This window comes from Scyliorhinus torazame, chromosome 4, assembly GCF_047496885.1.
Source record: "Scyliorhinus torazame isolate Kashiwa2021f chromosome 4, sScyTor2.1, whole genome shotgun sequence".
Classification (NCBI taxonomy): Eukaryota; Metazoa; Chordata; class Chondrichthyes; order Carcharhiniformes; family Scyliorhinidae; genus Scyliorhinus; species Scyliorhinus torazame.
The window spans coordinates 292972654-292986927 of NC_092710.1; the positions used below are offsets into that span (position 1 = coordinate 292972654).

Here is a 14274-nt window from a genome sequence, read left to right on the forward strand (position 1 = left end):
TTCTTCGGGGAGAACGGCAACGGCGCCGTCGCCAGTGCTTGTAGGCCGGTTCCTTTACAGGCCGCCATCTCCAATCTCTTCCACGCCGCTCCCTCCCCTTCTCCCATCCACTTACACACCATTGAGATATTGGCGGCCCAGTAGTATTCACTTAGGCTCGGTAGTGCCAGGCCCCCCTATCCCTGCTGTGCTGCAAGAACCCCTTCCTCACTCTCGGGGTCTTCCAAGCCCACACAAAACTCATGACACTTTTCTCGATTTTCTTGAAAAAAGCCTTCGTGACCATCACCGGGAGGCACTGAAACGCAAAAAGGAATCTCGGGAGGACTACCATTTTGACCGCCTGCACCCTACCTGCCAGTGACAGGGGCCCCATGTCCCATCTCTTAAAATCCTCCTCCATCTGTTCCACCAATCGTGTTAAATTAAGCCTATGTAAGGTTCCCCAACTCCTGGCTATCTGAATCCCTAAGTACCGGAAATCTCTTGTTACCTTCCTCAGCGGTAAATCATCTATTCCCCTGCTCTGCTCCCCCGGATGCACCACAAACAACTCACTCTTCCCCATATTCAATTTGTACCCCAAAAATTCCCCAAACTCCCTGAGTGTCTGCATTATCTCAGGCATCCCCTCTACTGGGTCCGCAACATACAGCAATAAATCATCTGCATACAATGATACCCGGTGTTCTTCTCCTCCCTTGAGTACTCCCCTCCACTTCCTGGAGCCCCTCAGTGCTATGGCCAGGGGCTCAATCGCCAATGCAAACAGTAACGGAGACAGGGGACACCCCTGCCTCGTCCCTCTACAAAGACGGAAGTAGTCAGACCTCTGCCTGTTCGTGACCACACTTGCCACCGGGGCCCTATAAAGCAGCTGTACCCATCCAATAAACCCCTCTCCAAAACCAAATCTCTTCAACACTTCCCATAGGTAGTCCCACTCCACTCTGTCGAATGCTTTCTCGGCGTCCATCGCCACCACTATCTCCGCCTCCCCCTCTGGTGGGGGCATCATCATCACCCCTAGCAGCCTCCGTATGTTCGTGTTCAGCTGTCTCCCCTTAACGAACCCAGTTTGATCCTCGTGGACCCCCCCCCCACCCGGGACACAGTCCTCTATCCTCGTCGCCATCACCTTGGCCAGGAGCTTAGCGTCTACGTTTAAAAGGGAAATGGGCCTATAGGACCCACACTGCAGCGGGTCTTTTTCCTTCTTCAAAAGGAGCGATATCGTCGCCTCCGACATAGTCGGGGGCAACTTCCCCCTTTCCCTGGCCTCATTGAAGGTTCTCGTCAAAAGCGGGGCCAGTAGGTCCATATATTTCCTATAAAATTCCACCGGGAATCCGTCCGGTCCCGGGGCCTTCCCCGCCTGCATGTTCCCAATCCCCTTTACCACCTCCTCCATCTCAATCTGTGCTCCCAGTCCCGCTCTCTCCTGCTCCTCCACCTTCGGGAATTCCAGCTGACCCAGGAAACACATCATTCCCTCCTTCCCTTCCGAGGGCTGAGCCTTATATAACCTCTCATAGAATGCCTTGAACATCCCGTTCACTCTCTCCGCTCCCCGTTCCATCTCTCCCTCCTCATCTCTCACCCCACCTATCTCCCTCGCTGCTCCCCTCTTCCTCAATTGGTGGGCCAGTAGCTGACTCGCCTTCTCTCCATACTCATACTGTACACCCTGTGCCCTCCTCCACTGTGCCTCTGCCTTACCCGTGGTCAGCAGGTCAAATTCCACATGTAACCTTTGTCTTTCCCTGTACAGTCCCTCCTCCGGTGCCTCTGCATATTGCCTGTCCACCCTCAGAAGTTCTTTCAACAATCGCTCCCTTTCTTTACCCTCTTGCTTCCCATTATGTGCCCTTCTGGATATCAGTTCCCCTCTGACCACCGCCTTCAACGCCTCCCAGACCACTCCCACCTGAACCTCGCCGTTGTCATTAAGCTCCAAGTACCTTTCGATACACCCCCTCACGAGTACCCGTGCCCTTTTAATCGGCCCGTTCAGCCCTCTCACGTTCCACGTGATTTGCCCCCCCCCCCTTGTCGACTAGCCATCCCCTTTTTTAACCCAGCTCCTCACCCGGTTCCCACGTACCCGTATATCCCACCGACTGTGCCCTCCCGCCTCGACCACGCCATCCCATAACAGCTCCCCCTTCTCCTTAGCAGCAGCAACCCAGTTAACTCCCCCCCCCCACCCCCCCCTCTCCGCTAGATCCCCCTCTAGCGTAATTGCACCCCCCATGTTGCTCCCAGAAGTCAGCGAACTCTGGCTGACCTCGGCTTCCCCCCTTGTCCTCGGCCCCCACTGTGCGAGGCCCCCTCCTTCCTGCGTCCCCGTTCCCGCCACAATTACCATAGCGCGGGTACAAAGCCCGCGTTTCCCACTCGGCCCCGCCCCTAATGGCACATTTCTCTCCTCCTTCCCCTTTCCGTCCCACCAGCGCCCACAGTTCCTCATACTCTCTTTCCCCCCCCCCCCCCCCCCCCCCCCCCCCCCAAACATGAGGAAGAGAGAAAGCTACAGGATCACAGAATTAACATTTGAAAAATCATCCCCCCCCCCCCTTCCCCTTCCTCGCCCCACATAATCACCCCGCCACTTTGTCCCAGAAGCTCTTTCTCTCGCCAGACTATTCCAGCTTCTCGTCCACAATGAATGTCCACGCCTCTTCTGCCGTCTCAAAGTAGTGGTGCTTCCCTTGGTGTGTGACCCACAGTCTCGCCGGTTGCAACATTCCAAATTGAACCTTCTTTTTGTGAAGCACCGCCTTAGCCCGATTGAAACTTGCCCTCCTTCTCGCCACCTCCGCACTCCAATCCTGGTATACGCGGATCACCGCGTTCTCCCACCTACAGATCCGAGTTTTCTTCGCCCATCTGAGGACCGTCTCTCTGTCATTGTAGCGGAGAAACCTCACCACTATAGCTCGAGGTATTTCTCCAGCCTTTGGTCTTCGCGCCAGAACTCGATAGGCTCCCTCCACCTCCAAAGGGCCCGTCGGGGCCTCCGATCCCATTAGCGAGTGAAGCATCGTGCTCACATATGTCCCGACGTCCGCCCCTTCTGCGCCTTCGGGAAGATCCAGGATTCTTAAATTCTTCCTCCTCGAGTTATTCTCCAATGCTTCCAACCTCTCCACACACCTTTTGTGCTGCGCCTCGTGCATTTCTGCCTTCACCATCAGGCCCTGTATTTCATCCTCGTTTTCAGCAGTCTTTGCTTTCACGACCCGAAACTCCAGCTCTTGGGTCCTCTGCTCCTCCTTTAGCCCTTCAATCGCCTGTAATATCGGGGCCAACACTTCTTTCTTCAGCTCCTTCTTCAGCTCTTCCACACAGCGCCGCAGGAACTCTTGTTGCTCCGGGCCCCATAACAAACGGCCACCTTCCGACGCCATCTTGCTTTGAGCTTCCCTTCCTTGCCGCTGCTCCAGAGGATCCTCCGTAATCCGGCCGCTATCCTCTCCCTTTTCCATGCGTGTCCGGGGGGGATTCCCTTCTGGTTTACCGCACAGTGTTTTTGGCCGTTTAAATTGCCGTTGGGGCTCCTATTAAGAGCCCAAAAGTCCGTTCCAACGGGAGATGCCGAAACGTGCGACTCAGCTGGTCATTGCCGCACCCGGAAGTCCCATGCGCAGGAAACATGTCGGTGGTTCTGCGCATGCGCCAACTCACGGCGGCCCTTTGGTGCCGGTTGGCACGGCGCCAAGCCCTCCGGAGGAGGATTCCCCTGTGGAGGATTCCGCAACTTCCGGGTGGCCCGAAGCCGGAGTGGTTCGCACCCCTCTTGGAGCCGGCGTCGGGCCATCGTGCCAAGTGGGGGAGAATCCCGCCCAGAGTCTTTTTATAGGTGGGGGTCAATGTTGACATAGTTGGTCCGTGTGAAGTTTGCACATTCTCCCCGTGTTTGCATGGGTCTCACCCCCATAATCCAAAGATGTGCAAGGTAGGTGGATTGGGCACCCTAAATTACTGCTTAATTAGAAAAACAAAATGAATTGGGTAATTAATTTTTTTTTTTAATTTTGATGCAGTTGAAGGGGAGCATGTGTCACATGAAGCACTAATCATACAATATTTCTCCCAGCTCTTTAGGCTCAGATACAGGTGGTTCCACACGCAATCCTGCAGCCCTCTGTGGTATTGTAGGCTTCAAGAGCTCCTATGGTTTGCTTTCTCGTCATGGTCTCATACCATTGGTCAACTCTATGGATGTTCCTGGTATTATGACCAGATGTGTAGATGATGTAAGCATAGTACTAGGTAGGTTACATTTTAATATTGAAAAAAGCCTCTATTTATATTTGTGCTTATTTCACAGTAACTTTGACACCAAGTGTGAGGGGGCCAGGAGCTCGCAATGGTGTGCCTTAGTTCACTTCTGGTCATTTATGAGAACGTAACTAGGAGCAGGAGTAGATTGTAGAGCCTCTCGATCCAGCTCCGCCATTCAATAATATCATAGCCGATCTTCCGCTTCAGCTCCATTTTCTCAGCCACTAATTCTCTGAGAGATCAAAATCTTGAATATGTTCAAAAGTGGAGCATCCAAAATACTCTCCAAAAATTCACAACCCTCTGAGTGAAGAAATCTTCTCCATCACAATCCGAAATAATCAACCCCCGACCCAGAGGCTGTTCCAGATTCCTCAGCAAGGGGAAACAATTTTTCTCTCCATCCGGTCAAGCCCCTTCAGAACCTTGTATTTTTCTTGAGACCACTTAGTCTTCCAAACTCCAGAGCGTGCAGGTCTAATTTACACAGCCTATCATCAAAAGGCACCCCTCTAATTTCAGCAACCAATCTAGTGGACCTTCGCCGGACTACAGAGGACGCAGAAAAGATTTACTAGAAAGGTTCCATGGATGAGAGACTTCAGCTACATAGATTGGAGAAGCAGGGCTAATTCTTCTCTGAGAAGAGGAGGTTGTGAGGAGATTTGATGGGGTGTTCAAAATCAAGAGTGGACCAGACGGAGTAAATGGAGAGAAACTGTTCCAAGTGACAGAAGGCTGGAGAACCAGATGTCACCAATACAAGGTGAAAGACAAAAGAACCAAGGGCGACATGAGGAAAGTCTTTTTTACTTGGCGAGTGACTAGGATCTTGAATGCAGCGCGAGAGTGTGGTAGGAGAAGATTCATGGTGGCTTTTAGAAGTTGATTAAATAATTACCTGAAGAGAGAAAAGTTATTGGGCCATGGGGAATGGATGGCAAGTGGGACTAGCAGAGTGAGAGGGGATCTCATAGAAACGTACAAAATTCTAACAGGATTAGACAGGGTAGATTCAGAAAGAATGATCCCGATGGTGGGGAGTCCAGAACTAGGGGCATAGTTTGAAGATAGGGGGTAAACCTTTTAGGACTGAGGTGAGAAGAAATGTCTTCACCCAGAGAGTGGTGAATCTGTGGAATTCACTACCATAGAAAGTAGTTGAGGCCAAAACGTTGTGTAATTTCAAGAAAGAGTTAGATATAGCTCTTGGAGGTAAAGGGATCAAGGTATATGGGGGAAGGTGGGATCAGGGTTTTGAACTTGATGATCAGCCATGATTATAACGAATGGGGAAGCAGGCTCGAAGGACCGAATGGCCTCCACCTGCTTCTATTTTCTGTGTTTCTATATTAACCCATCCATTCCAGATATTCGCCTAGTAAACCTTATCTGAATGGCTACTGATGTATTTTCCTTAAATAAGGCAACAAATATTGTGCGCAGTTCTCCTGATGTGGTCTCACAAGTACAACTAAGCATAATCTCCCTACTTTTATCATCTCTAACTCTCTAATGATAACATTCTATTAGCTTTCCTGATTACTTGCATACTAGCCTTCTGTGATTCCTGCACGAGAACACCCAGATCTCTCAATCTCAAAGTCTGCAACCTGTCACCATTTAGATAATGTTTCTTCTTTATTCTTCCTGCCAAAATGGCCCATTTCACATTTTTCCCACATTATACTCCATTTGCCAGACTTTGCCTACTCACTTAACCTATCTCTGTCCCCTTGTAGCTTCTTTATGTCTTCTTCACAAGTTACTTTCCTACTTATCATTGTGTCATCAGCAGATTTTGCAGCCATACTTTGGTCCCTTTTTCCACATCATTTATATACATTGTAAGAGGTCCCAACACTGACCTTTGTGACGCACCACTTGTTACATCCTGCTAACAAGAAAAAAAAACATTTGCTGCAACTCTCTTTCCTGTTATTTAGTCAATATTCTACAACCTTCTACAGGGCGGCACGGTAGCATAGTGATTGGCACAATTGCTTCACAGCTCCAGGGTCCCAGGTTTGATTCCCGGCTTGGGTTACTGTCTGTGCAGAGTCTGCACGTTCTCCCCGTGTCTGCGTGGGTTTCCTCCGGGTGCTCCGGTTTCCTCCCACATTCCAAAGATGTGTAGGTTAGGTGGATTGGCCATGCTAAATTGGCCATAGTATTCAAAAAGATTAGGTGGGGTTACTGGATTGTGGTGATAGGGTGGAGGTGTGGGCTTAATTAGGGTCCTCTTTCCAAGGGCCGGTGCAGACTTGATAAGCCGAATAGCCTCCTTCTGCACTGCAACCATCAGGTATTTAGATGATGGGATTGATATTTGGAACACTGTAAAAATGATGGTGGTCTCGGCTGCCTCTTTTGGGAAGGTATGCTGTACCTTCTTCCACAAAGGCACTTGGCAAGCCAGCAATCAAGGATCCTGGGGGCAGAAGCCCCGTCCACCAAAGGTGTCCAAAAAGGTTAGATGGGGTTACTGGGTTATGGGGATAGGGTGGAGGAGTGGGCTTAGGTAGGGTGCCCTTTCCATGGGCCGGTGCAGACTCGATGGACCGAATGGCCTCCTACCGCACTATAAATTCTATGATTCTAAGATGCTGATATATTGCCCACTACCCGATGACCTTTTATTTTTCATGATAACCTTTGATATGGCACCTTACCAAATGCCTGCTAGAAATCTAAGTGCTGTACACCCACCAGTTCATCTTTATCTACATGTGACTCAAAAAAACTCCATCTGTTGGTTAAATATGATTTCCCTTTCACTGAACCATGTTTGCTTTGCCTGATTGTCTTGTCTAAGTACCCTGCTATAACATCTTTAATATTACAGCTTCTATCATTTTCCCTATGACAGATGTCAGGCTAACTTACCTGTAGTTTTCTGCTTTCTATCTCCCTCTCCTTTTGGGAAAAAAGAAATATAAGTCCTTTAGTCAATCGAATGGAACCTTCCCCCCAATCTAGGGACTTTTGGAAAATTAAAACCAATGTGTCATCTAGCAGCCGCTTTTTTCAAAGCCCTGAGAAGTCCATCTGGACCTGGAGATTTGTCAGCCCACAGCCCCAGCAATTTGCTCAATACCACTTGCCTGTGATAATTCTTGTGGGTTACTCCATCCCTTCCACTTCCAGATTTACAGCTATTTCTGGGATGTTACTTCTACTTGTGAAAACTGATGTAAAATACCTGTTCAATTCATCCGTATCTCACTACATTATCAGTTCCACTCTTTATAGGACCAATGCTTACTTTGTAAACTCTTTTTGTTATTGAAATATCTACCATCTCCAAAACTTTCATGTCCTTCCTAAAACTGCTGGCCAGAATTGGACACAGTACTCCAATCGAGACCTAATGTTTCATGTAGTATGAGTATAATTGCTGGTGCTGGCTTTTGTAATCTGTGCCTTTATTTTCAATGCCTAGGTGCCCCTATGAATTATTAAACTCTTTGATAGCCTGTTCCACCATCTTCAAAGATCTGTAAAGGTACAACCTCAAGTCCTCTTTTGAAATTGTAGCACTTAGTTTCTATTGGAAATCCCCAGTCTTTTTGTCAAAACCCATCACCTCACATTTCTCCTTGTTGAATTTCAACTGTTGTGTGTCCATCCATCTCATCAGCCTGCGTGTGTCCTCTATAGTTGAAGTTCTTAATAATTCCAGTTTCATACCCATGAGGGCACAACGTATAAGGCAATCATATTCCCACGATAGGAACCAACTGCGCCCTTCTTCCAAAAGCACCATCAACCTCCCTACAGATCAATAGAAAAGGGAAGCCGGTTTCTCAGCTCTTCTAGGAGATAGTTTCAGAGTGGTGTTGTGATGGAGTAGGAGCAATCCTCAGGTTGACTAGTGGAAAGTAACATTTGCGCCACACAAGTGCCAGGAAGTGACCATCTCCACTAAATGAAAAATGAAAATCGCTTATTGTCACAAGTAGGCTTCAAATGAGGTTACTGTGAAAAGCCCCTAGTCGCCACATTCCGGCGCCTGTTCGGGGAGGCTGGTACGGGAAGAGAACCAAACCATCACCCCATGACATTCATTGGCATTACCATCACTGAATCTCCCACTATCAACATCCTGGGGGTTACCATTGACCAGAAACTGAACTAGAGTAGCCACATAAATCCTGTGGCGAGTAACTCACCTCCTGACTCCCCAAAGCCTGTCCATTACTTACAAGGCACACATTAGCAGTGTACTGGAATACTCCCCAGTTGCCTGGATGAGTGCAGCTCCACACAGACAGACAGAAGAAGCTCAACACCACCCAGGACAAGGCAACCCGTATATATAAAAATATAGATATCCAAGACAAATAAAAAAAGAGTTGCTTTCAAATCTGACCGTTGTTACTCATTTGCCACTTGTCCGTCCGTACATTGCCAGCTGGGCTATTCATTGTGTTGTTCTGTGTGCTGAGTGATTGCTAGGTTTGGACTATGCCTTTAGTAACTTTGCTGTGATTCTGCATTAGGTGTACTTGCTGGACATGATCCCAAAGACTCCACCACCACACAGGACCCATTTGAACCTTTTGAATTACCTGATGAGATAGATGTCAGAAATCTGTGTGTGGGGATTCCAAAGGTAAGGCCCATAGCTATTTCGACTTGGTGATCCCGTTGCAAGGTCACTTGTAAAAACAAACTGAAAAGCAGGAAACTACTTTCACAACATATTTTCTGCTCGTGTAAGTTCTTCAGATCAAAGGACGACATTGCAGTACTTCTTAAAACGCTCATTAAATTGCGGGATGTTTGTGTTGGGAAATGGAACCAGCTCACTGTCACTGTCAAGCACGACATCAAGTTCCCTCTTATCTCTGTCTGAGCAAGGCTGTCAACTTGTGTCAAATAAAGCAATGTGTGTTGGGTCGATCCTAACCAAACTCTTTCCAGCCAGTAGACAAAAGAAACTTTCATCCCATAAGCATGGGCTGGATCTGAACTTTGGCCTCAGAAATAAAAGACCAGTGTCTAACTCTCAATCCCAACAGGGTACAGTCTCTATCCAACCGTCTCTTTAGGTCTTAAGTTAAAGAAATTGAAAGCATTCTTGCCAGTTATTTTAAGCAAGGGGAGCAGTATTTCTGATTGGGGAAGATCCTGGCAATTACACTTTGCCAAAACCCACCTTCGGCTGTCATTGAGAGAAGTGGCTACTCAGCGAGGCCTTGGTGTCCTCGTGCATCAGTTGCTGAAATTAAGCACGCAGGTACAGCAGACAGTAAAGCAAGCACACATCACACTAACCATTAAACAACAAGGAAACGTCACCATTCCATATTGGTACCAATACAAAGCTATATCAGCTCATTTTCACAAAAATAAACAAACACACGGCATCATCCCTCGCAAGTTTCTCAACAGAAACTGAGGATAAGCTTGAGAATGTGTTATCATGTCCAGAACTTTGTTGTAGAAATGATCTGTCCATCAGTGTGTCACTTGTTCCACGTATCAGTACCGTCCTCCGTCTAGGAGCTGCAGCTTTGCAGGCCCTCGTGACTTCCAGTGACGGTCATGGAATGAGCGGCCGCACATTTGGTGGCTCCCACTCAAGGCGGTATTTTATGGTCTCTTCCCTGCCCAAAAGGCGAAGTTTTTGATGGCAATAGGTGCAGGAGTGCGTGAAGAAGGTGTTACTCCTCTGGTGTGGCTGGCGGATGGATCCACGAACCAGGTGTGGGGTGAGGAGAAAAGAGCTGCTGGAACAGGAGAGTCTTTGTGGATAAACTGGTGGAGGGCAAGGGGCTGTTCTGCCGGTCCAGTGATCAACGGAACAGCTAGTGGAGTTTTTGCATGCAAAGTTCAGCCTGCAGAGGAAGAAGATCCTGGAGGACCTGACCAAAGTGTTGGAACCGATCTAAGCACGGATCGAGAGAGTAGAGCAGAGGCTGGAGTCCTGGGGCGGGCCGATCCAGAAAGTGGAGGAGGCAGTGGGGGAACATTAGGAGCAGTTGGCCTTGTGATAGGGGAGATCAAGCAGAGGTTGATGGAAAAGGTGGAGGAGGTGGAGAATCACTCCAGAAGACAAAATTTGCGAATCGTGGGGATGCCCAAAGGCATCGAAGATGCACAGGCCGGCACAAAATGAGGCCAAAATATTGGAGCAGTTGATGGAGTAGGGGGCCTGTGCCCGGCCGCTGGAGGTCGAGTGAGCACAAAGGACGCTGGTGAGGAGGCTGCAAGTGGGCGAGCCACTAAGGGCGATGGTGGAGTGGTTGCATCACTTTCTGGATAAGGAGAAGATTCTTCGGTGGGGAAAGGCCTGCCCGCTTTCAGAAGGGGGTGAAGATCGGAGTGCAGTACCTGGGCTGCCTCTGGATGACTCTCCAGAAGCGCAAGTATTATTTTGGCATGCCAGAGGAGGCGATGGAGTTTGAGGGACAATGGACGAGGAGGAGAGTGGGGAGATTGAACTTTGAAGGAGTTTGTGTGAGTGCTTCTCTGTTTGTTTTCTGAAAACCATTTCCTTTTAAAGTGTTTCTTTTGTTTTGATGGTGGGGTTTCTGGAGGGCTGGCCTTTCATGGGGGAACATCAAGCTGGAAGAGATGCCAGTGGTTTTGGTAAATGTTTATGCCCTAAATTGGGATGATGTAAATTTCATGAGGTGGGTGCTGGGGAAGATCCTTGACCTGGACTCGCACCGGTTGATCATGGGGTGGGATTTTAAAACTGTTATTGAGCCGAGTTTGGGCCAGTCGACCCCGAGGTCGGTGAAGATGCCGGCAGTGACGAAGGAGCTGAATGGGTTTATAGAGCACGTGAGGGGGGGAGGGGGGGCTGGACCCAAGGAGGTTTGGGAGGCCGAGGACAACGGAATTTTCATACTTTTCCCAAGTGCACCAGGTGTATGGCCGGATTGACGTTTTTGTGGTAGATAAGGCGTTGCTAGCGGGGGTAGTGGACTCTGAGTATTCGGCGATCGTGATCGCGGACCATGCACCGCATTGGGTGGATTTGTGAGTGGTGGGGGTGGGGGCAGCACCTGTAGTGGAGGTTGGATGTGGGGTTGTTGCCGGATGAGGAGGTGTGCGAGCGGCTAAGGGCCGCCATCAGGGAGTATGTGGAGCTAAATGATACGGGGGAGGTCATGGCCGCTACACTGTGGGAGGCACTCAAGGCGGTGGTTAGGTGATGTTTATCTCAATTTAGGCGCATAGGGAAAAAGCAGAACGGGCGGAACTGGCAAAGCTGCTGGATGAGATCCTGAGGATGGATAGAAGGCATTTGGACATCCAGGAGGCAGGGCTGTTGAAGGAGAGGCAGTGGCTCAAGATGGAGCTCTGATTAGTGTCCACAGGGAAGGCAGTGGGGCAGCTACAGGGGGCCAGAGGGGCAGTATATGAATACGGTGAGAAGGCAAGTAGGATGCTGCCCCACAAGTTGGGGAAGCAAGAGGCGTTGAGGGAGATTGGCAGAGTAAAGGACGAGATGGATAGGGTGGTGTTGGACCTGGAGGGGGTGAACGGCGTGTTTGAGGCGTATTATAGGAGATTATACGAGTCGGAGCCCCCGGCCAGAGGGAGGGTTTGCGGCAGTTCCTGGATGGGCTGGAGTTTCCCAGGGAGGAGGAGTTGGTGCAGGGATTGGGGGCCCCAATCGGGCTGATGGAGTTGATGGAGAGTATGGGGGCAATGCAGGCAGGGAAGGCCCTAGATCCAGATGGGTTTGGTGGTGTTCTATAAAGGGTTTGGAGGAGACCTGGGGCCACTGCTGGTGAGGGCACACGCCGAGGCTAGGGAGAGGGGGGATCTCCCCCCTGCACTATCACAGGCTTCCATCTCCCTGATGTTGAAAAAGGGCAAGGATCCAGAGAAGTGTGGGTCGTACTGGCTGATATCGTTACTGAAATTAGGGATCAAGTTGTTGGTGAAGGTTCATTGATTGATTAATATTTATTGTCACATGTACCGAAGTACAGTGAAAAGTATTTTTCTGTGGCCAAAGGAACGTACACAGTACGTACATAGTAGACAAAAGAATAATTGACAGTGGTGCATCAATAAATAGTGATTGGTTACAGTGTGGAACAAGGCCAAGCAAGATAGGGCGTCGTGAATAGTGTGCTTACAGGGAACAGATCAGTCCAAAGGAGAGTTGCTGAGGAGTCTAGTACTAGCTGTGGGGAAGAAGCTGTTCCTATGCCTGGATGTGCGGGTCTTCAGACTTCTGTATCTTCTGCCTGATGGAAGGGCCTGGAGATGAGGGGATCTGACAATGCTGTCTGCCTTCCTGAGGCAGCGGGAGGTGTAGGCAAAATCAATGGGAGGGTGGCAAGCTTGTGTGATGCATGGGCTGAGTTCACCACACTTTGCATTTTCTTGCGATCTGGGGTCGAAAGTTGCCAAACCAAGTTATGATGCAGCCGGATAGGATGCTCTCTATGACACACCTGTATAAGTTTGTGAGAGTCGATGCAGACATGCTGAATTTCTTTAGTTTCCGTAGGAAGTAGCGATGTTGTTGGGCTTTCTTGACTGTTGCATCAACGCGAATGGGCCAGGACAGACTGTTGGTGATGGTGACCCCCAGGAACTTAAAGCTATCGACCATCTCCACTTCGGAGCCATTGATGTAGACGGGGCATGTGTTGTGCTACACTTCTGAAGTCGATGATCAGATCCTTGGTCTTGCCAACGTTTAGTGAGAGTTTGTTTTCGGTATACCATGCAATCAAGTGATCTATCGCCCTTCTGTAGTCTGATTCGTCGTTGTTTGAGATACGACCCACCACAGTCGTATCATCTGCAAACTTATAGATTGAATTGGGAGTTAAATCTTGCCACACAGTCGTCTGTGTATGCGGAGTATAGGGAGTGTACCTGAACAGCCGCCGGAGTATGGTGACTAGGGTATTTTCACAGCAACTTCATTGCAGTGTTAATGTAAGCCTACTTATGACTGAAATAAAGATTATTATAGTGATATCGTCCCTCTTAAATTAGAGAATAAATCGGAAGAGCAGACACCAGGAGGTGTTTTCACATCAGAAGCGAGACTAACTCCCCACCCAAAATAAATTCTTTTAAAACAGTTTTCAATTGAAAGATGGGGTTGCGTATCATTCTGAGGTCCTTCAAATCCTCTCTCGTGCATCCATCTGGGACCTATTGATAAAAACGTAAAAGCAAATTTCCCCAATTGGTTATTCTTAATGAAATGTTAGATATGAATTTGTCACAAAATGAGGGATCTTGTATTTAATTTTTCCTGCAATTAATCAACATCCTTACTTGTTTTGAAAGGAGTATCATGCCCCTGGGTTGTCCACTGAAGGACTGAAAAGCTGGACAAAAGCTGCTGACCTATTTGAAAATGCAGGTGCCAGGGTTGTTGAAGTCTCCCTACCTCATACTCCGTATTCAATTGTGTGCTATCACGTCCTCTGCACAGCAGAAGTAGCGTCAAACATGGCACGTTTCGATGGACTAGAATATGGTATGGAACGATGGTATGGATAAAGACAAGTTCACGCAACCTCAGTCAGCCAATAATTGCGATGCATGTGCAGAATTAAGAATTGCTATCTAATGAGTAAATGTATCATAGCTTGACAATGATGTTAAAACCTATTTAAAATGAGTGAAAAATTGTTCGGGAAAGTGTCCTTTGACGTCTGTCCGCCTCGGCTGTGACAAGCACAACAAGGACAGCCTCACCGGGATCGACACCAGCAATCATTTTTGTATCTGGAAGGAACTGGAGGAGGAGGGAGACCAACCAAGTTAGCTCTTCCAACCTGGGACTTCAAATCCCCCAAACCTCCCTCCCCCTTACCATGACTGTCCCGTCTTCTCTTGAGTGCCATCCAGTGAGCCAGTTGTGCTGGTAAACTTCGCTCTGCACACTCACTACCGGCCATATCAGGAGCCCTAGACCCAGATCTCTCCCAGCAATATTGGGGAGGTCATGGCTCAGCTGTCCTCTGCTCATCCTGACACTTGCCTTTTGGC

General features: G+C 48.9%; 1 protein-coding gene across 3 annotated transcripts in view; it reads left to right on the top strand.

Annotated features, from left to right (window-relative positions):
• qrsl1 (glutaminyl-tRNA amidotransferase subunit QRSL1) overlaps positions 1-14274 on the top strand; it is an 86468-nt gene that overhangs the window by 51285 nt on the left and 20909 nt on the right. For all 3 annotated transcript variants that reach the window (XM_072499920.1, XM_072499921.1, XM_072499922.1), the window contains 3 exons: positions 4100-4275; positions 8790-8902; positions 13567-13759. In XM_072499920.1, coding sequence (XP_072356021.1) covers positions 4100-4275; positions 8790-8902; positions 13567-13759 — 482 coding nt within the window. The remainder of the gene's footprint in view (positions 1-4099; positions 4276-8789; positions 8903-13566; positions 13760-14274) is intronic.